The sequence below is a fragment of the Botryllus schlosseri genome, chromosome 15, assembly GCF_051294905.1.
Source record: "Botryllus schlosseri isolate E-star chromosome 15, Bs_hap1, whole genome shotgun sequence".
NCBI classification, from domain to species: Eukaryota; Metazoa; Chordata; class Ascidiacea; order Stolidobranchia; family Styelidae; genus Botryllus; species Botryllus schlosseri.
Genome location: NC_137250.1, coordinates 18,452,839 through 18,480,633, shown reverse-complemented (window position 1 = coordinate 18,480,633; position 27,795 = coordinate 18,452,839). Strand labels below are relative to the sequence as shown.

The 27,795-nt window shown below is 40.8% G+C and overlaps 2 protein-coding genes and 1 non-coding gene across 6 annotated transcripts in view; 1 reads left to right on the top strand and 2 right to left on the bottom strand.

Annotated features, from left to right (window-relative positions):
- Positions 1-4,532: 4,532 nt before the first annotated feature.
- Positions 4,533-4,604, bottom strand: Trnah-gug (transfer RNA histidin (anticodon GUG)). Its single transcript has one exon. It is a non-coding gene; the product is annotated as a tRNA-His (tRNA).
- A 138-nt stretch (positions 4,605-4,742) lies between these two features.
- Positions 4,743-25,211, top strand: LOC145457795 (leucine--tRNA ligase, cytoplasmic-like). Its single transcript, XM_080336081.1, has 25 exons — positions 4,743-4,903; positions 4,962-5,095; positions 7,250-7,418; positions 7,484-7,592; positions 8,127-8,452; positions 10,604-10,713; positions 10,776-10,887; positions 11,198-11,356; positions 12,253-12,426; positions 13,159-13,308; positions 14,193-14,347; positions 14,406-14,554; positions 14,881-15,019; positions 15,079-15,221; positions 15,279-15,406; positions 16,715-16,778; positions 17,756-17,886; positions 20,765-20,908; positions 21,883-22,023; positions 22,081-22,221; positions 23,084-23,269; positions 23,329-23,463; positions 24,058-24,171; positions 24,283-24,397; positions 24,867-25,211. Exons 1-25 carry the CDS (start codon positions 4,895-4,897, stop codon positions 25,067-25,069), a joined length of 3,540 nt encoding a protein of 1,179 aa, XP_080192207.1. The 5' UTR covers positions 4,743-4,894; the 3' UTR covers positions 25,070-25,211.
- Positions 25,212-26,354: 1,143 nt separating this feature from the next.
- The window catches only part of LOC145457794 (short transient receptor potential channel 7-like), a 53,792-nt gene continuing 52,351 nt past the window's right edge, over positions 26,355-27,795 (bottom strand). For all 4 annotated transcript variants that reach the window (XM_080336079.1, XM_080336080.1, XM_080336077.1 and 1 more), the window contains one exon: positions 26,355-27,606. In XM_080336079.1, the coding sequence (XP_080192205.1) occupies positions 27,258-27,606 (349 nt within the window). In that variant the 3' untranslated portion in view covers positions 26,355-27,257. The remainder of the gene's footprint in view (positions 27,607-27,795) is intronic.

The following is a 27,795-nucleotide window of genomic DNA, read 5'->3' as shown; positions in this document are numbered from 1 at the left end:
ACGCTATGGGTGCGCAAGACAATCGTTTTTTTAGGGGCTGATGAAGTGCCATTACGGCCCTTCGTCTTACCCATTGTCTTTATTACAGTCCGTACAATATAGGTGGGAGCGCTGGAGCACGATAATTTTTGAAAGGGGGCACCGGAGGAAAGAAGGTTAAGAACCACTGGTCTACAACATGTTCATTAGGGCTCTTCAAAAATTACCTTTTTTCTCAAGTCGTACTGGCTACTTGATAAAATTGTTAGGTTACCTAATTTAAGCCTACACACAAAATTTGGTTCAATTCTAGCCAGTAACAGCTTTGCTACAGGAGAAGAAAGTTTATATTTATTATATAAAAATAAATACCAAAAATTTGAAAATTTTCTGTTCACCATATGAAAGTGTTAGGCTGTCTATAGAAACGATGCTCATTTTTTTTTTTTTTTTTTTTTTTTTAGGGGTAACCTGGTGGAACCGCAGTAAACCACCACCCCGTTACGCTTGTGGCAGTCTCATGGCATCACACCATGAACTATCCACAAGCGCCTTTAATAGGTCACTCCTGGGTCCAAACGTACCCAAGAGCTCCCATCTTCAGGTTACTTCTGGTTGCTTTCCCTTATAAGTTGCTTCACTTTTTTGGTACTAGCAGCTGTCACAAGCAGGCTTTGGCTGGGGGCGTCTGCGGAGGCTTGTCCCGCCGCCACCATGCTTGTGACTGGGATACTGGCCAGTCAAGCTGACGAGATCCCGGGGGGTCGGAGCATGAAGGCCTGACGGCCATACTTCTCCTGGGTGTGCAAGTGATTGGAAGTATCGGTTGTACCACAAGGGTTCCGCATCAGCCAGGCCGATGCTTACCTTAATACAACCAAATACTCCAATCAAAAAATTTTGATTGGAATAAAATAGTATTTACGGTGAGCACAGCTATAATAAATAGACAAAGAATCGGTCACCGTAAATACTATTTTATTCAAATCCAAATTTTTCGACGGCAATAACTCCGCTTCAACTCGTTGAAATTGAACCAAATTTGGTGAGCATCGTTTCTATAGACAGCCTAACATTTTCATGGGGTGAACAGAAAATTTTCAATTTTTTTATCATTGATTTAAATATAATAAATAGAAACTTTCTTCTCCTTTAGCAAAGCGGTTACTGGCTGGAATTGAACCAAATTTTGTGTGTAGGCTTAAATTAGGTAACCAAACAATTTTATCAAGTAGCCAGTACGATTTGAGAAAAAAGTCATTTATGAAGAGCCCTAATGTTCATTGTTCAACTCGGTAGTAAGGAAGTGTAGAATAATCATAACAATTGTATCGTGGGACTGGAGCCAGACTTGGACAACTAGATAATTTTAGTTGTCTAAACTAATTAGAGCGAAATACCAGTAATCTGATTCAGCATCAGTTTATTAATAATTTCATTATTTCGAAATACCACAGGACTCTGCGATACAATGTAAAAATAAGAAGGTGTCGTGCTGGCGACTTGGAGTAGTCTAAATTTGTGGAATGTTCCTTTGTTCTTATTCCAATTCTAATCGGGTTTTCATCGATGTAAAGATGAGGCATGCACAATGAATGAAAAGTAAAAGAAGATAGTATAGAAAAAGCAAGCGACAAAAAATGGGGTGGCATGTCACGGGAGGCGAGATCGATAGGTCAGGTCGTGGTGGTCCGGTAATCTTCAGGGCGGACTAGTATTTATTTAGTAGAAATTGCTTGTATTTCGACTTGAATGTTGACATGCTCGTCGACTGTCAGATGCCCTCTTTTTGTCCTCTTTTTCAGGAAATCGAGAATGTCCTCATCCTTTTGGGCAATTCGTCCTCCTTCACAGCCTTGACACCCAGACTAATGGACAGGCTCAACTAACAAACGACATAAATGACGTGAAATCTGTAATGCGGACGTTCGCGCGAGTGTGTATGTGTTCGGTTTATTAGCAATTTTTATCAATTCAATACACCACAAAAATTGCGATACAATGAAAAGATAGGAAGGTGTCGAAACAACTTGGAGTAGACTTTGAAATCAGACACCCACCGTGGCGATGTAAAGAGGAGGCACGCACATTGCACAGGGGTGTTCAAAAATGACTTTTTTTCTCAAATTGTACTGGCTACTTGATAAAATTGTTAAGTTACCCAATTCAAGCCTACACACCAAATTTGGTTCAATTCCAGCCAGTAGCCCCATTGCTACAGGAGAAGAAAGTTTGTATTTATTATAAAAAATAAATAAATAAAAAATTCAAAATTTTCTGTTCACTCCATGAAAGTGTTGCGTTGTCTACAGAAACGATGCTCATCAAATTTGGTTCAATTTCAATCAGCGGAAGCGGAGTAAAATAGTATTTACGGTGACCAATTCTTTAATTATTTATTATAGATGTGCCCACCGTAAATACTATTTTATCCAAATCCAAATTTTTCGATGGCAGTAACTCCACTTCCACTGGTTGGAATTGAGCCAAATTTGATGAACATCGTTTCTATAGACAACCTAACACTTGCATGGGGTGAACAGAACATTCTGAATATTTTATTTCATTTGTTTTTATATAATAAATAGGAAACTTTCTTCTCCTGTAGCAATGCGACTACTGACTGGAATTGAACCAAATTTGATGTGCAGGCTTAAATTGGGTAACCCAACAATTTTATCAAGTAGCCATTACAATTTGAGAAAAGAAGTCATTTTTGAACACCCCTGCACAGTGCACCAGTGCACAATGCACAATGCACATGCACACTTGGACAAGGAATGAAAAGTAAAAGAAGATAAAATAGAAAAGCAAGCGACAAAAAATACGGAGCCGGGCAGTATCGTATAAAAGTGGTTAATTCGGGAGTCGAGTCAGGCAGATGGCCTTTTTTTAGCCAACACAACAAGATTTCCAGTAAAAATTTTGGAATCAGCAGTTTTCTGGTCCGGTAACCTAACCGCTATGATTTGTAAAAAGTGTCCTCTTTTGGATTCCAAAATCTAATCAGTGGAGTACAAGGAAACTGTAGGCCTATAGTGCGAAACGAGCCAAATCTGCTGAACAGACATTTGCTATTCTCATGCTTATAAGAATAGATTTGATATGAGCTGAACTCAGAGGTGGTCATAGTAACGAAGTACTTCTACTTTTTTGAAGTACTCAAAGTAGTTTTCTCCTACTTCTGGTACTTACTCTAGTATATCTTTTTTTCGCTACTTCTACTTCGTAATGTTTTGTGATCTACTTACTTACTTTTCGCTACTTTCAGTTTGTCAAGTAGAAGTAGTTTAATCCCCCAATAAGAAAGATAGCAGGAATTTCGGGGCTGTTTTCACGCAGTACCCACATTTAATTCTCATAAAAACCATGTAATATCCAGAATTTTCGTTGCGCTTAGCGCACAGTAGATATGGAGTGACAAATATGTTTCAACGAAAGTATCGCTGAATATAATTTAGATACCTGGTTACGTGGTTCCGTTCACACCGCATTGTCGCCTATATCAAATATTTCATCACAGTAAGTATGCCCCCCCCTAACGTTTGAAACTACCGTTCCGCAATCTAGCAATTACCTATTATACCTAGCAGCCCATCACGTGTCCTAATCTGAAACAGTGGAATTTAACCTTTTTTTAAGGTATACTTGTTTTAGCAGACCGCCGTTGAAACTTTCTGGACAAAAGACATGAAATAAATTTTCTGCTTTTACAAGCAGTATTTGTATTTTTCTTTCAATTACGGGTATTATACGTTGAGTTCGAATAATAGTTTCAGTTCTTTTGTCTGGAGAACATACATATTGGAGTATAAAAGCAAGTGTGGTAATGTCTTATATTTTTTGAAAATAAAGCTATGCACTACATGGCATTTTTATGATCTGTCATATTTTTAATTAACGAATATTAATCGCGCAAAGTGTATCCGTATCCGACACAACTTCTCCGTATTGCTCTTCGACAGAACTAGGGGCCTTATAATATGGGGGAGCGCGCCATGCAGTGATATTCTCTAAAACGGGGTGTTCTAGTAAACAAAGGATAAGTATCGCATTTCCATATCAATACTATCATTTACATCCCATGTTGTGGACGACTGCTTAAAAAATTGACACCTCCTGGGATGCATCAATATGAATGAAGCTCTCTACACCTTCCGCACAGCTCCATTTGCAACTTTTGACAGTCCATGCGAACGAATTACGATCGTTTTCACAACTACTTACTTATTTGAGTAGATTTAAAGTCAGTCAATTCTGCTTCTACTTCAAGTAGTTTTAGGTTGCTTATGTAAGAAGTACTTCTACTTGAGTAGATTCTTTCGTCGTTACTTCTACTTGAGTAGCTTTCTTGACTACTTTAACTACCTCTGGCTGAACTTCATAGTCCCAGTTCATGTCCAAGTCGCAAATTCGGTTATTCTAATTATAATCGAATCTGGAAAAATATGTAATTATACTGAGAAAGCAAGCAAGCAATAGATTACTAACCTACGGAGATTAGTATCCATCGTATAATAGACATCAATGCAAATCTGAAAATCGCAAAACGCTGCTGTGACCAGGATTCGAACCTGGGTTATCACGGCCACAACGTGAGGTACTAACCACTATACGATCACAGCGAGATGTAGCAGAGGATGGTTTCGATCCATCGACCTCTGGGTTATGGGCCCAGCACGCTTCCGCTGCGCCACTCTGCTGGAAGCGATGCGGTTACCATATACTAATATATTCACTCGTTCGCTGTTCTCTCGAACGCATGTCGCTCTGTGGTTCGGTGGTTGCATCAGCTGAAATAGTCGACTGTTGGCACTGGGCGCCGTGACGTTGTATTGTATTGACTGTTACCTTCTAGTTTTTGGGATCTACTGATTTGCACTTCTATTCAGTGTTGTATGGAGTGAAAGTCGCAATGTCATCTGTAAGGATCTGCCCAAACAGTTCTGTGATGTTGATATTAACTTACTTTACTGTTACAGAACGAAGGTGTAGAAAGAAAGGGAACTTTCAAGCTCGAAACTCTCCGTAAAATTGAAGAAGAAGTTCAACAGAAGTGGTATGAGGCGAAGATTTTCGAGGAAAATGCGCCAGAACCGAATAGCCCCGATAGAAAGTGAGTGTCGCCACTGCTACCAATATTAGCCTAACTTTCTAAAAATAGCGGGCATGGTTTCTGACTAGTGTTAGGAGAAGACCAAGACACACCAACCCTATTTATTTATTTCTATCATATTGTGTTTTGAGCTACTAGTAGTGATATACAAACTAAACAATGTGCTACTAGTCTGCATTTTAACAAGTGCAGGTTTTGAAAATCCCTACTTGATCACCTCTTGTCGTTACACTAACACTGTTGCCCTACCTCGCCCAGACATTGCTTCATTGATCATTTGCTATCATCGTTTGATTTTTCTTCTATTTTATTTTTTTACCTACCGTGACATTTTTTACAGCCAGACTGTTTAGAGCAGTGGTTCTCAACCGCCGTTGCCGGTTCGCGACGACATTCCTGCGGGTCCGCCTGGCATATTAGAATTTTATACTTTAATTTTAAGATGCAATGTTGAAGGCTTGTTCATTGATAAAATAAATAAAACATCAAATTTTAAAGTGATTTATAACTTCGTCTTCGTGAGGTAACATTAGGGCTAGAAACATGCTCGATTTGACTTGAAGTTCAATACGTGTCATTTGACGACAGGCAAGTGACAAGTACACAGAACAGATACGAGCCGACTCATCGCTAAACAGCGCAGTTCGATCATTGGTTTTCGATTCATTTTGTGCGGGACCGTAACGGGGGCACTCCAAACCGCCCAATTGGAGAGGGGCCGAGCTTTAATAGGGCTCAAAATTATTTCGCAAATGAGCATAAATCATAAATCATAGCATATTTGAAACTTTTTCTAACATTTTTCAATTTCTTTTCGCGCTTTGCACGAATTAGTATCCCTAAATGTCTTTATTCTCCTGTTAGGTGCCCTTCTCTGTAAAATACGTAATGATTTATAGGTATTTTGGCGTCGGCCATTACCACGCCACGACGTACCAACACATAATGAAGCTTAGATTAACATGGGACTCCGAAAGGTGGGCCGAAAATTCGGCCGCGAGAAAACCGCTTCACTCGTGAATGATCGAAAATTTTCGCTATTGGCGCGATTAAGCTACGTAAACTCTCTGCTTACGGTAAGTAGAATGGATGTGCTCACAAGTATAGGTGAAAACATCCACCCAACTGTAGGGTCTGGGAGTGAAGCCCCCGGAAGTTTGACTTATCGCCCTGTGGGGGCCCCAAGACCAGCGTTTTTGGGGGTGGGCTGACGAATTGCGGATCGCCGGTATAGCTGCTGTAATGTGTTTTCTTGTGGCACACATTGTATTCGTATAGGTAGTTGCCAGAGTAGCCTGCATCTGGTGGCAGTGTGCTATGAGCAATGTAGCACGACAAGGTGCTTGGTTCGACTCCGATACGATTCTTCTCTCGATATTGTCAAAGAGAAGAATATTATTAGAGTTGTCGTGGTCGGTTAAGCCCACGGCTTTCGGCGCGAAAGACTGTAAAGGTCTCTCGGCGGTAGCACGTTTATCTGGACAAGGCAATTTTACGTCACCTCGGCAGACTCACTACCATAAAATCACATCCGGATGATATCATGAATATAATTAAATACGATCGAAACCCTCTAAATTTCACTCTCTAGCACCATATAATTGCAAAAAACGGTTGCATACTAAACATATTGGCTTCATTTCAATTTTGAAAGTTCACCGGTCCGCCAGACATTTTTTGAAATTTTCCTGGTCTGCGAGGTGAAAAAGGTTGAGAACCACTGGTTTAGAGTCAAGTGTACCTGTTTGATGCTGGTGTGATCAGACTAAATGACCTTCAAGGTCTTATCGATCATTGCTATCTAATACCGAATACTGTGCATGCATATTTTCTGTACCACCACCACTGCCGTGTGTTATGTATTTCAGTTTGATGAAAATAAGGACTCTCTCTCTCTCTCTCTCTCTTTGAATAGACTGATTGAGTACTTTATAGGCTACTTTATAGGCTACGGTATTCCACAATGGCCTATCTTTGCTAAGCTTACTTCATGCATAAAGTCCCTATTCTCATCAGTCACCAGTTGTGCATTTGATGTTTTGTTAGGTGTTCTTAATCAGGATCATAGGTAGGCCTATATAACATACCGGTATCCTAAGATGTGATTTTGCGATCCATCCTTTTATTGGCCAAACAGAGCTGTGTATTTTCCAGCAAAGAGAATTACTTTGTCACTTTCCCATATCCATATATGAACGGACGCTTGCATCTCGGCCATACATTTACCATTTCAAAATGTGAATTCGCCGTTGGCTTTGAGAGGATGGTCGGAAAAAAGTGTCTATTTCCATTCGGCCTTCACTGTACTGGAATGCCGATCAAGGTGCACAGTTTTGTTGTTATACCTTGCTTGTATTAGCCCGTCACAGTCTCAAGTTTTGCTTGTAGGCTTGTGCGGATAAGCTCAAAAGAGAAATGGAGATGTTCGGTTATCCACCGATGTTTCCGGATGTTACAGAAGAAGTAGTGGTGGAGGAAAAGAAGTCTGCAGAAGCAAGTGAGTCTAAAAATTGCTGATTTTTGTAGCTTTGTTTTGTACTAATACTGACTTTCTTTCCTTCCCTTTTATAATGCTGTTATAATGGAGAGCATATGTATTGATATATATCACTTCTACCGCAGCGCCTTGCCAGGCAAGCCCAAACTGCCCACAATATTAGTAAAAAAAGGCGTATAAAATGCTCTAGTAATCTGAATGATAGTAGCCTAATTGATTAATTTACAATTTCTAAATCACTGAATTATGGAATAGTTAGCAACGCCAGTAAAAGTGTGATCGCAAAACTGTTAGTGTGGTTTAATGTTCAGAAATACAACAAATCTATTGTGAAACTCCTTGACATTTCTCAAAATTTGAAATTTGAAAGTACATGTATAGCCGTTGCAAACTTGAAGAGTAAAAGTGATGACACAGAAGTAATATAGAAACTGATGTACTTGTACGTCTTTATGCACCTCACACAACTCCAACAAACCGGGGTTCCTTGTGCCGCATTGAAACTAAGTATTTGTATTGTGATGTTATGTTCAGCGATCAAAGATAAAGCAAAGGCCAAAAAGAGTAAAGCCGTCGCAAAGTCCGGTGTGATGAAGTATCAATGGCAAATCATGCAATCGATCGGACTTGAGAATGAAGACATAAAAAAATTCGCGGATCCGTTACACTGGCTGGCGTATTTTCCGCCACACGCCAAGGGAGACTTAAGCGCCATGGGTTTGAAATCAGATTGGAGAAGATCGTTCATAACGACAGATTCGAATCCGTACTATGACTCCTTCGTAAGGTGGCAGTTTTTGACCTTGAAGGATCGGGGAATGGTGAAGTTCGGAAAGAGATACACAATCTTTTCTCCAAAGGTAATTGATGGTGTGTGCGTGTGACTGTGTCAGACAGCAAGCGGAGTTGATGGTTAGGCTATTGAAATTTTGTCACTTTGAAAAATTACTTCAACTTCATATTCAGATTATATTAGACTTGTTGTTTTGATGACATTTTTCTTCAAAACCCTAAAGAGAACTTTCTGAAAACATACTATGTTAGCACCTCATGAAAATTTTCAGCTGGCGACCCCTCATGTTGATTTTAAATTCCGATTGACTCTTTGTTTGAAGCCGCAAGATCAAATAAACGGCATTGAACATATTTTTAATTTCGATTACATTGATCAATTTAATGACAACCATCTTTCACAAAAAATCTCGTTGCTTAATCGCTGGTTAAACCAAGAGATGAGCGTTTGCTCAACACTTGAAATTTTGGCCTTGAATGAAATGAAGTCGTCATCTATTTTCGCATTATTGCCATGTTTTTAAACCTGTTCTAATTTCATGCACACTCATATGGGCGTATTTGAGGCTTCTCCACCAACATGCTTAACAAAACAGCGAGACTTCTCAATGCTATTGTTGAATAAGCGGGTACACCCAAACTACAAATAGTCTTTGTCACATCTACACGAAATGGAGAGAAGTGTCAAGACATGACGCAATAAAAATGTACTTCTTGTGTTCTCCTCTTCACGTAATTTTTTCCAACTTCTAGCTACGGTGGGCTGTAAAATGTCAAATATTTTAGTCATGCAGTTTTAATGTTTGCATTTAGTTGCTTGACAAAGACACGTAACACTACGTTTTGACTAACAAATTGCCACTATCATTTGATGACGATATCCATGAATCCGGCAGTAATACGTAGATAAGAGATGAGCGGATTGGGTATTTTCTATTCCAAATGCTGTTCCGGGTTTGTGATTAAAATCGTGCAATGACTAAAATTTCTTAAGCTGCATGGTAATTGAAATTTTTGCATGTATTTCATATCCAAGTTGAAATATATTCGGTTCGGAAGTCCGTATTCGATCCAAATCTGGCCAAAACCTTCAAATTCATGCTTATCTCTGATATGTGATAGCTTCCCTTCCCAACATAGTCAATGCTCGCAACCCCCACCAGACCTATGAGAGTACCCATTTAGGGCTTGTGAGTTCTGACCCCTACACTGTAAACTACTGTTCTACATCATTCTTTCTCTTGAATAGTATATTCATATTGATATGAACCCGAATATTTTCGGCTGACACTCGTCAGGGGTTATCGTCAGCAACTAGTAGAGAGTTCAAAAGAACAGGGTATATCAACAATCGTAACACAAAATATGACGTCACCAGCACCACATGTCGAATACGAGAGCGTTCAATGTACTATTTTTAGATGATACACGATCATAACTCTTTTTGTTGACACAGCCTTGGCTGGTGTATTTTGATAAAAGTCGACTCCAAGGCACACAAATGAAAGTGTGAGCGACCCTTTCTGAGTATGCGAAATCTGTCGTCTCGATAATTTTTCGCACAGGCGGGATTATCCAACAAGTGTTTGCCAATTGCAGAATTTATGGCCTTTAATTGTTCTGCATTAATCTTGAGCGGATGAGTTAAGGGTGAGCTTTTCACCGAGCTTGTTGGATGATCCCGCCTGTGCAAAAAATTATCGAGACGACAGATTTCGCATACTCGGAAAGGGTCGCTCACACTTTCATTTGTGTGCCTTGGAGTCGACTTTTATCAAAATACACCAGCCAAGGCTGTGTCAACAAAAAGTGTCCGTGTATCATCTAAAAATAGTACATTGAACGCTCTCGTATTCGACATGTGCTGGTGACATCATATTTTGTGTTACGATTGTTGATATACGCTGTTCTTTTGAATGCTCTGCTAGTTGCTGACGATTACCCCTGACGAGTGTCAGCCGAAAATATTCGGGTTCATTTCGATATGAATATACTATTCAATTGTATATTGAAGCTCTGTACCTCCAAGAAGCTGTTCATTCTTTCTCTGTAGAAGTTAATAAGGTCTGGTGTAAATAGTGTTTCCACTATTTTATAAACAGCTGTGATATGATGTATAGGCCTATTGTCATGATTATCGTCGTGTAATATGCAGCTTTTTGATATGCAAAATAATATGATCACACATTTTAAACTTGCATCGCTTTTATATATCGTAGGATAACCAGCCTTGTATGGATCACGACAGACAATCGGGAGAAGGCGTCGGCGGCCAGGAATATACTCTGATCAAGATGAAGGCAGTAGAGCCTTACCCAGACAAATTAAAGTAATCATATTCAACGATATGTGCTTGAAATTTATGCCAACTGAGGCTGTCAATGCATTCAGATCTCTTCATGGTAAAAATGTATTCTTAGTCGCAGCGACACTGAGACCCGAAACTATGTTCGGCCAAACAAACTGTTGGGTGAGGCCCGACATGCCATACATCGCGTACAAGGTATGATTCACATTACGTTTTTATCCTGAACCATAGTAAATACCTCAAGACCAGAAGACGCATTTTCAAATACTGGTGAACTATGCCACGGTTATCTGAATATAATTAGTTCATGTCGGATATCTTGTTATACTGTTGTGTTGTGTATGTGGAAGTATCAGACAAAAATGCTAGGTTAATTTGATCAGTGGTCTCCAACCTTTCTGCCTTCCCAGAACGGTGAGCGTGTGACGTATCTGCCTCGGCAAAATCATAGACATACACACACATTGCTTATAATTTCAGATCCAAATGCTGCTGTATGTTTCAGATGAAAACCGGAGAAATCTTCATCAGCACGAGGCGAGCGGCCAGGAATATGTGTTATCAGGAGATGACGGAGCAAGTCGGAAAAGTAGAGGTTGTCGCCGAACTCATTGGGCAGGACATCATGGGGATGGCGTTGCATGCTCCGTTGACTTCGTACCAGGTAACACAATTGTTCAATGTTCACTTCCTGAATTCTGTTCATGGTTTTGATCTTGATGCATGCTGAGATATCTACATGGATTTTGGAATCTGTAACTCTCTTTTTGCGTTGTGCAACTTTCAAGAGGTGTTCAAAGTAGTCATAGTGATGCTCGAGCAGGAGCAGAAGTAATGCACATTTTTACTCAAGTAGAAGTAGGGATTTCCATGTAAGTAAAAGAGTGTATCTTCCTGGTTTTGTTTTAAGAAGTAGTTTATATACCATCTAAAAATATTACATTGAGCTTAAGCGCTCTCTTCAACTCGATTATCCGAAATTTCATGCCGGTAACGTCATATTTGGTGAGGCAATCGTTGATGTACAATGTTCTTTCCAATTCTCTGCTAGATGCTGACGATTACCCCTGACGAGTGTCAGCCGAAAGTATTCATGTTTATTGCAATATGGAAACATTATTCAATTGTACATATTGAAGTTCTGTGCCTCCAAGAAGTAGCAGTGGAACTAGTCCAAAAATATAAACACTTGACAAAGTGGTGAAGGTAGTCCAAACCCACTTAATTACTCCTGAAAAGTAGAGGTACTTTGTTACTGATTGCCTCTGGCTTGAAAACTCTTCCGTTCCTTAGTGTTATTAGTGTTGTTATTTACCTGATTGCAAGTCGACAAAATATGTTTGAGTTTGATCACTCCAAAAAAGTTGAAATAATTCGTTACTAACGGCTTCTGCGGGTAACATATAAGTAAAATCAACATGGTTGCGATATTGTCTAGTTTTGTACTGTAAATCAGCGACTTAAGCGTGATGTGCCTTACCAAGAATTTGGAGTTATTTTTGGACCGCCCCTGTCGCACATGCTCTGTGATTTCGGTAGCTATCTAACGGTACCTTTCAGGTCATTTACACATTGCCCATGATGACGATTAAAGAAGACAAAGGCACCGGCATTGTTACTAGCGTACCGTCAGACGCGCCGGACGATTTTGCGGCTTTGAGAGACCTCAAAAACAAGCCACTGCTGAGAGAGAAATTTGGCGTCGCAGAAGAGATGGTTATGCCGTACGAACCGGTGAGTCGACTTGGTTTACTCATTCTCTAGCCATGAACACAGGTAGAGCCGACTTATAGTCAATTGAAATTTTTGAATATATTATAAACAAATTTCAAATTTTACTGTTAACCCCATGAAAGTGTTTAGCTGCCTAAAAGAACGATGCGTAACACTTTTTTCTCAATTCCAACTGATAGAAGCGTAGTTATTGCATTTGAAAGTTATAAATTTGCAAAAATAGCATTGACGGTAGGAAAACCAAGAATTATTATTGGAAAACTCAAATAACTACGTTTCTAGGGGTTGGAATTGTGTCAAATGTGTTTTGCATCGTTCATGGACAACTCGGCAATTTTATGAGTTTTACAGTCAAATTTGAAAAAAAAATTTCAATTTCATTTTTAATGAATAATAAATCTCAATTGGCTTCGCGTCGGCTTCTACTTGTAGGAATTGAGCCGAATTTGGTGTGCTGCGTTTTTTTAGGCAAGGCAACAAATTAATCAGTGAATCCCCGGGATCCATAAAACAAAAGTATTTTTGAACAACCCTACTCTGTTGTTAGCCTTGAAAACCTGATTGGTAGTATAATAGCATAGAAAACATGTATTACAAAGCTACAAATTACCTTTGCGGTGTCCAACGGGCGTTACATTCCTCGACGTAGCATAAAAGGTACGTACAACGATCGTGTTGTACTCGGAAATAGTAGGAATTTTACTTACTTAGATACTGACCACCTCCATTCAGATCCCCATCATTGAAATCCCAGGATTCGGAAATCTGTCGGCGGTCACCGCATGCGAACAGTTGAAGATTCGCAGTCAGAATGACACCGCCCTGCTAGCAGAGGCAAAGGATATGGTCTACTTGAAGGGATTTTACGAGGGAGTGATGCTGGTTGGTATTTCTTATTTATAATATAGGCCTACATGTTGTTTTGTTCATTGAGTTAGCTCGTTTGATTCATGTTTGAGCATCGGTAGATCTTGTCCTCGGTAATTCCTGAATTATACATTGGGTGATTTGCTAGCCAATGTGCCGTGAAAGGGAGAAACGGGGTTTCTGTTTCTAAAAAATTTACCGACTTTCTGTTCGTTTATGAGCCAGGATGAGCCACTATTTTTCATCAGTAATTGGAAGATACGGTTTACTATTTTCGCTGCTGACTTATTTTAATAGCGACGTGACTCAACGAATGTGCGTTTGGCATAGTTTAAATGAATTGGAGCCCGATATCTTTGTTGAACGCCAACTCTGGCCGATATACCTCGGTCTTTGGTACTGATGGATTGATTTATGAATAAAATGTTTTTTATTTTTGCGGCGTATACACCTGAGCATGCTCCCTAACAACGCATAATATACATTACATACACACAATCTGTGCATATGCATACCATACGAGTCCATTTGTTGGTTAAAATGCTGAAAATTTGTGTTTCGGAACTACGATATACGCCATTCAGGCTGGAAATACCAGTTAAGATTGTAAATAGATGAAGTTTGTTCAAGTTTGTGATATAGTTTTCAAAGTACTGCCACTATCATTTTCATATTGGTAGAAAATATTGGTTCAAATATTCTACATCGGAGATATCGGTATTGCCTCTAAATTTGGATATCGGTTGGGATCTATTCCAGGTAAGAAATTTTAGACCTTTCGCCCTGGCTTGCACCCGTTCTGATCTCATGCCTTAATTGATAACTTGTCTGACAACGCATCCTGTCGTAGAATTACAGGGAACTACCCGGTTTTCTGCAATCGCTATGTCTTCCCGCAGGTCAAAGGTTACGAGGGCAAAAAAGTACAAGACGTTAAAAAGTCCATCCAAGAGATGATGGTCAAGTCCGGCGAATCGGTCATCTACATGGAACCCGAGAAAAAGGTGATGTCGCGGTCCGCTGACGAATGCGTGGTCGCGCTCTGCGATCAATGGTAACATTTCATACGTTGCGTTGAATTGTCCGTGCATTTGACGGTTGTGTCGTGAAAGGTATCTAGACTACGGAGAGTTGAATTGGAAGGAAATGACACGCAACGCCCTGAAGAATATCAATACTTATGGGGATGAAACCAGAAAAAATTTCGAGGCCACTTTGGATTGGCTGCAGGAGCACGCTTGCTCTCGTACTTATGGACTTGGTAAGAAAACATGTCGTAATTTCTTTTCTACTATGTATCTTTGGGTAGATCTCGGGTTTAAATCAAATCGGCCAATGTATTTCTCCGTGATATGGTGCGTTTCGTGTGACCTACCTTGTTATCAATATTTTCCACCACTAATGAAACTAGAAACATTTTAATTCGTGTACTGAATGTCACGTACCACCAAACAGTGTATTAGTTCCGTCTGCGTCACATTTAACTGGGCGACAAATTCTAGTTAGGTAGCCTACCGAAATTGTTCCCGTTTGGTCTAATTATTGCGTGGCGCTGCAGAAACTGCAATTATCACCTCCGATGTACAGGTACAAGACTTCCGTGGGACGAATACTGGCTCATTGAATCCCTATCTGATTCCACCATATACATGGCTTACTACACGATCGCGCATTTGCTGCAAGGCGGTTCTGTCGACGGCTCTAAAGGAAGCCCGTTGGGAATAAAGTACGCTCTGATAGGAAATGACATAGTTTGCAAAAACAATTGTGATTACATCGATTCAGGCCCGAGCAGATGACTCGGGAAGTTTGGAATTACATTTATTTCAAAGACGTCCCGTTCCCGAGCACTACAATTTCCAAGGAAAAGCTCGACAAAATGAGGAACGAATTCCGATACTGGTATCCCCTGAATTTGAGAGTCTCCGGTATACTTACGATTCTGCTTGTTGCGAATTTGTTCTAATGCCGGGTGTGTTTTGAAGGCAAGGACCTGGTGCCCAATCATCTCACGTACTTTTTGTACAATCACTGCGCGATCTGGCCTAACGAACCGGAACTATGGCCAAGGGCCGTCCGTGCCAACGGTCATCTGCTACTCAACTCTGAAAAGGTGAATAAAGTTGTTGTTTGTGATTTTGTGGTGCCGAACTGATTGGTGGGGTGTGATCGTACTATATTCTAACATGAAGCAATTGACGATAGCGCACTTGTGTTTTATTTGCGCATGTTTTGACATCTGAATCGATGCTCTCATCTGCATACCTCGAAGTACAATCGATTAACTTGATTACTTATCGATAGGGTTAGACAAAACGGAGTACCTTGGTGACTGGGTGATTTTGATTCGAAATCAAGTATTAGGCTTACAGTTGAGTATTCAAGTACCACTCATTCGATGTCATGACAGTATGAATGACCTGGAAAGTCCAAATCTGAAACTTTTATGCGACAACAGATAAAAGAGTGACAATCAGATTACATATTTTGTGATACGATTGTTGATATACAATGTTCTTTCCAATTGTCTACTGGTTGCTGACGATTACCCCTGACTAGTGTCAGCCGAAAATATTCAATAGGCCTATATACTATTCAATTGCATGTTGAAGATCTGTAACTCCAAAATGCTCTTGAAGATGATTTGGTATTTTCCAACCATATCTATTTCATAGCCCTCTTTCATGAACACTGCACATTGTTCTATGTGTATTGGATGTTGGGATTGTTTCAAGCTGTCATGGGCAGAAGAAAGCATCAAAACAATAATTCTCTTTGAGAATGTAACTCGTATAGTGGCAACTGATAACTGATAATGTATAATTCCAGTACCCTGATAGTGATATCACTTTCACTACTAGAATAGAATTTTTTCAATTAATACTCGATTTGGATTTGAGTACGCGATTCATTGTGTCTAGTCTTGATTATTTCCTATAAACTACAGAACATCAGCATTCCCCACAGCATTTTGCCCTGAGATTATGTTGAAATTGGCGTTGTTTCAAGATTTGTCAATTCGTCAGCTTTGCAGTTAGATAGATTATTAACCACAGTGTGTTAATTCTTGACATTCTTAAAAAATCGAATCTCACAAACTTTGAAGCGCACTTTCAGTGATTGCATTTGCATGTCAAGTAATTAGCACCCATCCAATTGTGTTATCATTGTCTCGCGGTAAGTTCTCCAAAAAGTTTGCTATGTTCCCTCATAGAATCTATAAGCTGAGTATTGAATGAAGGTGTATGTCAACGCTCTATTATGGACGGCTTTGTGGAATTAGCACTTGTGAAGGACGCTTGTCAAGAGCTTTATAGAACTAAGCATCTTGAACTACTCAAAAATGAGAGATTACTATTGTCCCTGGTGTCGGTTAAGATTTGACTTTTTTGTGTGGCACACCGGCTTCTGTCGTGTTTAGATGTCAAAGTCTACTGGAAACTTCCTGACCCTGCATCAAGCGATTAAGAAGTTTTCTGCCGACGGTGAGCTAATTTTTATTTAATGGCTTGTTACTCGGTACTGTGCAATGCAATTTGTCTCTCAAGATCTCGTGTTGTTCAGGTAATAGAGATGGATGGAATTTGGAACAGTTACTAAATGAATATGTCCCTGTTGCTAGCTGATCTTGCTGTAGAAAATGTTATGAATTGTAAACTGTGAAAGTCTACATTGTTCTCTGTGTCATTATTCGTTTCTATACACATTGCACACAATCCTACATATAGTTGGGTGATTCCAGGAGTAAGTTTCTGATAACTGCTATTAAACTGTTGATATTTCTACAGCGCATACAATACTGTGTCTACAAATTACATATTAACATGCTGTTTTGTGATGCTACGTGGTTTGGCTTCGTTATTCTTCTTATTGGCACTACTACTTTCAATTCAACGCGTCTTGCTGGATCTTTTTATTGCTTTAGGCGAGGATATTAAAGAATGCATGGAGATGTGAATTTACACTTCCATGGTGGGTTTTTTATCAACCTGATAATGGTAGCTGCGTATTGTCGGGTTTGAAGATCTTTGGGACTTCTGACATATTGAACATTGAAGTTGACCTATTGTCAAAACTGAGCCAATATGTCAGCACATTGAGTTATTTATATAAGGTTATGATAGATAGATCCCAGTAGCAAGCAAACAAAGCGGACTGACAATAGGGAACATTAGACAAAAATAGCACACATATGTGGCAAGTAATGTTACCCAAAATGTCATTAAACACTGTATTCTCCGCATTAATGCCTCTCACAAAATGTGCCAAGCCATAGTTACAAATTCTACTAATTTTATAATTGATCCAATATATATGACATAACAAGTGGCGGTGGCAACACTTTATCTGGTCATAACAAGTGGATGGAGTCTTCGCACGGACTAAATCTCTGGTAATGCTGATAAGAGTAACATGGTCGATGTGTTCCGAATCCGTACCTAATATTGGTTATGTTTTGTAGGAATGAGGCTTGCACTAGCCGATGCTGGTGACACGGTGGAGGATGCAAACTTTGTGGAAAAAGTGGCTGATGCTGGGATTTTACGTTTGTACACTTGGTTGGAGTGGGTGAAAGAAGTGCTTCGTGGTGAGGTAAGTTAACAATGTGAGATGTGACCATCGACTTACACTAGAAATTGAATGCGATCCTTAATGGATTTTATGGAGTGATTGGAATTCGTCTATTGGAGGGTCTAAATAGTGATAGATACAAAATAGGAATGTCGGCTAGGGTCAAGATGGGCACGGCAAGCCATGGACTTCACAACTTTGCGATTAAATGCTTTTCAATATACAATTGAATAGTATATTCATATTGAAATGAATCCGAATATTTTCGGCTGACACTCGTCAGGGGTAATCGTCAGCAACTAGTAGAGAATTCGAAAGAACAGCGTATATCAACAACCGTAACACAAAATATGACGTCACCAGCATGAAATGTCGAATACGAGAGCGTTCAATGTACTATTTTTAGATGATACACAAACTCTTTTTGTTGACACAGCCTTGGCTGGTGTATTTTGATAAAAGTCGACTCCAAGGCACACAAATGAAAGTGTGAGCGACCCTTTCCGAGTATGCGAAATCTGTCGTCTCGATAATTTTTCGCACAGGCGGGATTATCCAACAAGTGTTTGCCAATTGCAGAGTTTATGGCCTTTGATTGTTCTGCATCAATCTTGAGCGGATGAGTTAAGGGTGAGCTTTTCACCGAGCGTGTTCTAATGAATCTAGGGACATGCTGATTTATGCGTTCCTGCAAGCGCTTTGACGTTCTGCCCACGTAGCCACAATCACAGTGACACTTAAATTCGTAAACTACATTGCTTTGCTGAAGTGCGGGAAGCACGTCTTTACGTGTTGCAGGGAGCAGTTGCGTTGTCGTGAAAATCACGTCGGTCTTCACTGTGTCGTAACACTTATTGACCGCTGAAATAAATTTATTTTCAAAGCGGGTGGAATAGGCCCTATCCAAGGTAGATGGATGTAAACATCTTTGGTTGTTCGTTCGGTAGGCTCTGCTGACTTTTCTGCATTGAATTGCGTTACTTTGTACTTGATAACGGTTACCCTGAACATGTCATCAACCGCGGCATAGAGAGGAAAGTAACGCAATTCAATGCAGAAAAGTCAGCAGAGCCTACCGAACGAACAACCAAAAATGTTTACATCCATCTACCTTGGATAGGGCCTATTCCACCCGCTTTGAAAAGCAATTGATTTCAGCGGTCAATAAATGTTACGACACAGTGAAGACCAACGTGATTTTCACGACAACGCAACTGCTCCCTGCAACACGTAAAGACGTGCTTCCCGCACTTCAGCAAAGTAATGTAGTTTACGAATTTAAGTGTCACTGTGATTGTGGCTACGTTGGCAGAACGTCAAAGCGCTTGCAGGAACGCATAAATCAGCATGTCCCTAGATTCATTAGAACACGCTCGGTGAAAAGCTCACCCTTAACTCATCCGCTCAAGATTGATGCGGAACAATCAAAGGCCATAAATTCTGCAGTTGGCGAACACTTGTTGGATAATCCCGCCCGTGCGAAAAATTATCGAGACGACAGATTTCGCATACTCGGAAAGGGTCGCTCACACTTTCATTTGTGTGCCTTGGAGTCGACTTTTATCAAAATACACCAGCCAAGGCTGTGTCAACAAAAAGAGTTTGTGTATCATCTAAAAATAGTACATTGAACGCTCTCGTATTCGACATTTCATGCTGGTGACGTCATATTTTGTTTTACGGTTGTTGATATACGCTGTTCTTTCGAATTCTCTACTAGTTGCTGACGATTACCCCTGACGAGTGTCAGCCGAAAATATTCGGGTTCATTTCAATATGAATATACTATGCAATTGTATATTGAAGTTCTGTACCTCAAAGAAGCTGTTTAAATGCTTTTTAAAACTGACTTTTGATCAAGGGTATAGGTATGGCGAGATGGCGTAGTGGTACATTCCACAACTGCGACACCAATGGGTTGCGGGTTTGAGTCCGACCGAGGTCGACTCCAGAATTCCTTTTTATGGATGGAGGTTCATCTAGGCTCCTTCTTGCCATCTCATCTGTGTAAGCGGATGACATAGCGCAGTGGTGACGATAAGCGCCTACAAATCTGACGGACCCGGTTCCTGTCGGAGGTTTATCTGGGCTCCTCTTCCCCACCGTTGCCGTTCTTACAGCGACGAAAAAGCCCAGAAAAAGACCCGACCAAAGAAAGCACTCACAAGGAATGGAAAGAACTAGTAGAAAGGGCCGCGGCTTCAAAAAGATCAACATCAAAAAGATCTGTGACATCGGGCAATCTGGGCCGAGGTGGATGTTTGATTAAAAGGATCGCTACTGATGCGTGTCGTTCGACATCCTATCTGTTCACGACATCGCATTGTGTCTTGTCGCATTGTACATTGTGTGTGACTTGTTCAGATGAAAAATATTACTCAACGATTATTGTTATTATTAAGCGGTGTCTTAGAAAAGCCTAGAAGTGGGCCGTGCTACAAGTGGGCAGCTACAGAATAGAAATGAAGAAAATCGGCCTGGTGTAAATAACCATGGTAGTCGACAAACACCATGAATACCACAATCAACAACAACAGTCTAGGTACGGTTTTGCCCTGAAGTTTTGGAAATATGCCTCAAGCTAGATGCCGTATCTTCTGAATATCGGCTGAATATTATCGTTAAAGGTGCTAGTTATGAGTTTTCTCGGTAATGGCTCAAAATTACGACGTCGGCTGAACTCTAAGAGGAAGTAATGTAGAAAGGTAACCTGAAAAAGTAGTGGTTGTATACAAAACCCCTTTATGTACTTGAGAATTTTATTCCACTTCGTTACTGACCATCTTTCTGATGCTGATGTATTTCGAAACTGATTTCTTTGTGTGATGTATAAACCTATCGCTTGTTATGTCTGGTTGGGCATTGGGCATTGCGCATCGACTTTCATTGTTTCCTCCAGATTCCACTTCGAGACGGACCCGCCGACACTTTCAACGACAAGGTGTTTGCGAGCGAAATGAGCTCGGGCATCGTTGAAACTCGGAAACATTACGAGAACATGATGTACAAAGAAGCGCTCCGCACCGGGTTCTTTGAATTCCAGGTAACGTCCTTTATCCACCATCTTTCGTTTGAGATCAGTAACAGTTCACAATATCAGCAATGTCATGATGTTGAAAATTCTGGTGAATGGCAAGGTTGTGACCAAGTCACACGGCTCCGAGTCCCAAGTAAATCTCACTTTTTTGACTGAGTCAAGTCGAGTCATTTTCAATTCACCACCGAGTCAAGTTCAAGTCAGTGAGTAGAGGGTCGAGTCCAAGTCATTGTGTTCACTGTTCAGATTTAAGTTGGCCTACATTCTGGCTAAACCCACCTTTTCCAACTCTGCTCGAGTATATAGAATGGCTTGCATTCATAATATCATAATTTTCCTCGGTCGTAGCAGTTTCTGGTAATGTGGTGACTTTACTATTCTTCGAAATTACAACGAAATGGCTGTCTTGGCCTGCCTAGTCTTGGGTCATATGACTCGGTTTGAGTCATGCAAAATGACTCGAGTTGAGTCATTTGCAAAAATGAATCGAGTCAAGTCGAGTCACTCAAAAATCGTGAGTCGAGTCATGACTCGAGTCATTACAGCTCTGGTTAACGGTGACATTGTGACTTATTTTTAATGTTGGAAAACGTCCTATATCCTATATCATAGCCATGCTGGTGCGTACTTGTTTGTCAGTAACACGTATTGCCACCCAGAGCTGACCAGTAACGTAGCACTCCTACTTTTTCAAAGTACTCGTTTAGGTTTTTCGTGCCTGTACTACCTAAGTGGTTATGATTTTAGACAAATTCTACTTCGACTCGCCCGTTTTCAGATTATTTAAGAAAACTAGTCCTGGAATACTTTCTTTTTTTGACTACTTTGACTTATATTTAACATATTTCTATTTCTTTAGGCAAAACTAGACCTAGAGAATACTTACTCGGAAACAGTTACTTCCACTTCAGCAGGAAATCATGACGTCACTTCTCTTTCTACTTGAGGACTAATGATGACTACTATTTTCCTGGCGACAGGGCTCTCGTGACAAGTACCGTGAACTTTCGATGGACGGATTGAACAAGTCTCTGATTATGAGATTCATCGAAATTCAGACCCTGCTTCTGACGCCGATCTGCCCGCATATCTGTGAGCACGTGTGGCAGTTGCTGGGAAAGGTACGTGTTGTTTGCTTTTTTCAACAGGGACTCTTTACAAATGTGATTTTCTCCTAGTCGGGGTTCATTATGAACGCGCAATGGCCGACGTCGATGCCGGTGGACTACACTATGATCAGGGCGTCGGATTATGTCATGGATACAGCTCACGATCTTCGACTGAAGCTGAAAAACCGTTTAGCTCCTGGGAAAGGAAAGGTAACGAATCTCAAAAACAATGACAGATATTGTGACAACATTACAATACCAGCACACATTACATCTACACCTGCGGCGCTTAAACCGGGGGTCTGTGGACTAGTTCCATGGAAGGCCAACGAAAATCTTGGTGTTTCTATTTCAAGGCCAATAACATTTTGTGTGATTTTTGTCTATATGTAATCAACTTTCCATTCTACGCCAAGAAATTTCAATGAAAAAGTACAGCAAAGATTTTGTTTGGTTATATTTTCATCACTCACATCGATGGAAGGTTCTTGCCATGACATATGACATTGAGAGAGCATTTTGAATAGTTACATCCCACGTGACATTATTTATAACAAAGAAAATCCGATTTGAGTAAACTGGAACTTAACTGCAACACGTATGATAGGCTAGCTGCATTACAACAACATTACAATTACTAGCTAGGCCTAGGCAGTACGATTCAAGTAAGCCTAATGATTCTGGTTGGGCTGTAAGAGACATGGAATCCAGCCGGATGCCATTACCTCTGTTGTGCTATATTTTGTTAACTAACTAGTCCGGGGGCCTTGACCATTCCAGGATGTCATGAGCACCATTAAAGAACAAGCATCTTTAAAATAGTTCTAGCATGAATGCATGAGATTATTGATTATTTTTTGTGATCCTATTGCGGACATTTTCGGCATCTATGTCATAATTGCCGTCCGAACTGGTTGTGCTTAGCACTGATGACCTTTCATAGCGGACTGGTCCCAATTTTCAAGATTTTCTCTAGAAATTGAATCATGAGAGGGTTGATACGGGCTAACTTTATATCAGAACATGCATAGGCTATGTGTTCCTGTGAATGTATCTACTTTGTGTGCTGCAGAAGCAACTGGAAAAACCGACGCATTGTATCGTTTACGTGGCAAAGTCATACCCGGAGTGGCAGAGAATTACTCTGGAAGTCATCATAAAAATGTACGAAGATGGCGGCAAAAAGGCCATTCCGGAAAACAAAGAAATAGCGACAGCGCTCAAAGGCATTCCGGCATTGAAAAAATTCATGAAGAAGGTCGGTTAACCTTGCGCCTTCAGGGAAGGATAAAAGCTCACTCTGTCTTCTCGAATTAGATCATGCCTTTCGTTGTGACGGTGAAAGAAACGATGGCCACCTCGGGCGCCGAACAAGCCCTCGCGTTCACGTCGCCGTTTGAAGAGCAGGAAGTGCTGCAAAATAACTTGGCGTACCTCACCAAGTCTTTAGAGGTAAGATTCTGATGGATGAATGATCTTTTGATCGTTAGAAATATGTGTCTGTCATAACTGCCCGTGTGTCACATTTTATTGCTAATCTTGTGTCGTATTCATATATGCCACAACAGGATTTGTCTTGTGCCTAATTACCGCTTGTCTGATTTTAACTGAACGTAAGTATACCACAGTATTCTGTCTTGAACCTCAAAAATCCCATTTTAAAGCTTTTCAACACGACACTTGTCATTTGATATAATTAAGCTTTTGGACTACTTTCCCTTCTACTTGAAAGAGTTTTTAAGACAAGTTATTAACTTTTAGAAATACTATTCACTTGTATATTGAAGTTCTGTACCTCCAACAAGCTCTTTAAATATTTTGGAATGTAAAAATTAGTGTTGGGATACGTTTCCAACATTTTAGGAGTGAAATTGTCATTAGAACCTTGTGAAATAGCCATTGTAGCGTGATAGCTGAATATATTTTCGTATATTATCATAGTCTATAGTCTTTTTGCATGGACCTTGTTCTTCAATATGTCTTAGTCCTACCTTGAGTGTAGAGACCGTAAGTGTAACCCAAAACTGACTGCATCGTTGTTTTTAGCTGGAAGGCGTTGAAATCAAGCCATCCATGTCCGGACCCACGAAGATTCAGGAAGAATGCTGCCCCGGAAAGCCCATGTGCGAATTTATCGTCGAGCCATCAGTGCCCGTACAGGTATCTTTTATGCGTCGAGTGACATTTTACCGTATTTTGTAGCTTCTTATGTGTCGAGAGACACTTTACCAGCTTTTTATGAGTCCAGTAACACTCTATTGTGTTTTTTAGATCGTGAATCGACAGCCGATGTCTGGATACTTCACGGTGGAGATCCCGGTGTATGACGGCGACAAGGCGGAAAATATTATAGCTCGGATTCGGAAACAGAGTAAATTCATCAAAGGTGTGTACTCTGTAGGGGTCAACCAGAGGTGGTCAGAAACGGATTACTGCAGCAATTGTACTTTTGAGTTCTCGAGTACGCTTTGTCTGCTTCCTCCACTTGATATACCTTGAGTGGATACGACGTTTGGCTACTCTCACTTCAACATACCTGTTCTTGAAGCAGATCTACTCATTTTTTTCACATTTTGGACTTGTTAAAGTTAAAGTATTATTGGGACAGGTTTGCGTCACTTACAAGATAACGGAGGGAAATAGCCCCTGTATCATGGTGATTCAAAACATTAGAAAGTGGTACCTAGCTCTAGCTTCATTAGGCTTATTGTGTTAGTGGCGAGGATGCAAGCTTTGAACACCTCTCGCGTCTACATTAAGATAATCATCGGAAAAAAACATAATATTATTTTTATCTCCACAAACCAAGCACTTATCTGTCTCATTTGAAACGACAAAGGATATACTTTCTCCAGATTCTTCCGCGGTGCATCTCCGTCGCTACGAAAACCCAGAGCTCGGACCGCGGATTATACCGAGAATGAACATGGAAGATGACACGACCGATGTTCGAGGCGACTCCAAGTTTACAATTGACTTGGACAAGCGAGCCGTGTGGCTGTGCCGGGATGGTAAAAGCCTGGATATACATTCCACTCTGTTGTACTGCGTGGAGTGAGGCGGGCAGCACAGAATATGCTGGTGTACAGCCTGGCTGCTTTGCGACTCTTGACGGACTGCTCGGACAGTTGGAATAATCTAAACTGGTGACTGTGCGAATAAGTTTTGCCAAGTATGGAAATATACCGATTTGTGTCGATGATGTGAGTTTGAGTGGGCGAGGGGTATGCGACGTCAGGCGTTGATTGTTTCACATCTTGACTGGTGTTTTATTGACACTTTGCGTTTGCATATCAGGATAACGGCGATGAAGCACAGAAGAACCATAGTTAAGCATACAGAGAAGGTATAGGTAATGAAACTCGGGTGCAAGTAGACGTGATGTGGTAGATTACTACATGATTTCGTGTGAAGAAGCAATTTTCATCAGATGTGTTACAGTAAGGTAATAGGTAATAGGTCAGCATTTCCATTCAAGTAGAAGTGACAGCTATCATTTGCGATGACGAGATAGGAGATATCTGTTGTGTCATATGACGCGAGTGCTATTTTCAGCACCGATGAGCATATACTACACGAAATCACAGCACGCCTGCCTGTGTCATAAAACACGAATGTGCATTGGGGTGTGAAATCATGACCAGTAATGTGACACGCCTACCAGCCCGACGACTGTGGTATCCGTGCTATTGTGGCATCCGCGGTGGTGCGTATTGTTATTATTGGGGTTCGGATGAGGGCTAGCGAAGCTTAGAATGTTCGGGATCAGGATCACACTCACTCAGTGACTTACAGATGGAGATTAATAAGTTTGAAACCTGTAATTATAGTATATAGCAAGATACGTCACTAGTGTGTCACACTCTATCGCCTATGTCCAGATTATATCCTGCTTTTGTGATCGTGTATCGATGAGCCAGACGGATTGACCTCGCGACAACTACTCATCTTCTATCCATGTGCAAAAAAATGTGCCTCTTTTTCAATTTCGAAAAATAACTACTAGATGCCGACCCTAAACGACATGCTGCACCAAAATATTGAAGGCCCGCGAAAACACGCATGCGGAACCGCCGTCGTATGCGAGACATTTCGGCGCGATTTGTACGATAAGCGATATGTACATTAAGCGACAAATATATTTTATTATAATTACATACACAATTATATATATGATCAACAATATAGGTAACATTGTGAACTCAAGTGGATAACACTCTTCTATCATTCAATGAACGCAATCACTAGACTAAAGAATAAGTTAGGAACGTCGCAGTTGAGGTGTGCGAAACGGCTCTGCTATACCCAATAAAGTAGACGAACGTAAGAACACAATTTCACAATTACAGTGCAAAGTTATCAGTATTAAGTATTCAATTCTAATGAATCGTATAGTGGGGCGATTCTTTCGAGTACCGAACCTACGCGCTTGCTTTCTTCAGAGTTAATTTACTACGGACGTTAATATATGCGGATTGCGGAAACCTTCAAACCTCTCTTTGTCGAATCGCAGCATGCGAAACATACAGAACAATGCGACGCGCGTTAGTGGCTGAGTGAGATATCTGTGAAGCTGTGATTACTCCACAGCGTTGTCACAATCATACAATGAAATAGGCATGGTCTAAAAACACGAAATTATCCCTAATGCGCTGTAGAAGCACTTGCATTATATTTAGGGTTACGATACGTCCTCAGTGGAAGCCTCAATGTCTTTCTATTTTCGTAAAAAAAAAATCGGTTGCAACGGGAGTAGAGTCAAAGTGATGACCTTCAACACTACACATTATCGTAAAAAAGCGGGTAATTTGGAGGTCGAACCGAAATGATGAACTTTTTTTTATTCGGCATAGTACTATCGATCGAAAAGTTTTCAAAATCACCAGTTTTCTTTTCCGGTACTGGAGCTTTCAAAATCTTGGAAAAAATGGCAACCCTAATGATATTATTTGTGGTGGAACTTTTCACATCTTCCAAACATCTATGGCGTCATAATGAGTGTTGCCCGATTACTGGATTCAACTCGAAGCCCAATTCGCCCAGCGAGTCAGTATCGAATGATTCAATACTCAATTTTGCTCAGCCCTATTTATCAGTACCAAAGTTGCCCTCCGAGTGCGAGCAACTTGCATATTTCAACCAGTAACGCCTCTCAAAACCACTAACACGGTCATCGTGTAGAGACAAACCCTGCTTGCAGACTTTGGCTTTACAGCCGCAGAGTTCCAACGCTGCCAAAACTGCGCTCACGGGCGAGAAGGCGACTGCTTTCTGATGACTTGTTTCGGGGCAATGTAAGCAGACTTACGTTGCCTTCTGCGGCTATCGTCGACAGGCCCGGCGTCGGCGTACATCCAAGTGTCGGTTCCAGAGGGAGCCGCGTGTTCAGGCGAATTGCTCTGGGACGGAGCGGCGCTTGGTAGCGGTGTATTCGCGCTGGCCTGCGGTTGTTCCGAGTCTGGTTCGGCGCCTGGCGGCCTCCTCCAGAGAGTGTGTAATGCTTTCTTTTTGCGGTACTGCCTGGGCGAGGGGAAGTCTTCGGTGGATGCGGATTTCTCGAAGATTCTCTGGGGAGTTGCGAGCTCCGAAGGGGGTCTGAAACAGAGACACGGTAAAGTAGTCAGTGTCCCGGAAACCGCTATGGATACACTATCAAAAGGACTCGTTCAAGTGATGCAAACTACTAACCAAACTACTTTCTACTTTATTAAACCTAGACTTTAGAGCAGTGGTTCTCAACCTTTTTGACCTAACGGCACCCTTCGAAAATTAAAAATGGTAAAC

Bases quoted from the DNA above. Each gene is read 5' to 3' on its own strand.
- LOC145457795 (XM_080336081.1), top strand. The intron at 22,024-22,080 runs GTACGTGTTGTT...ATTTTCTCCTAG, and splicing joins TGTGGCAGTTGCTGGGAAAG to TCGGGGTTCATTATGAACGC. The intron at 24,172-24,282 runs GTATCTTTTATG...TGTGTTTTTTAG, and splicing joins AGCCATCAGTGCCCGTACAG to ATCGTGAATCGACAGCCGAT.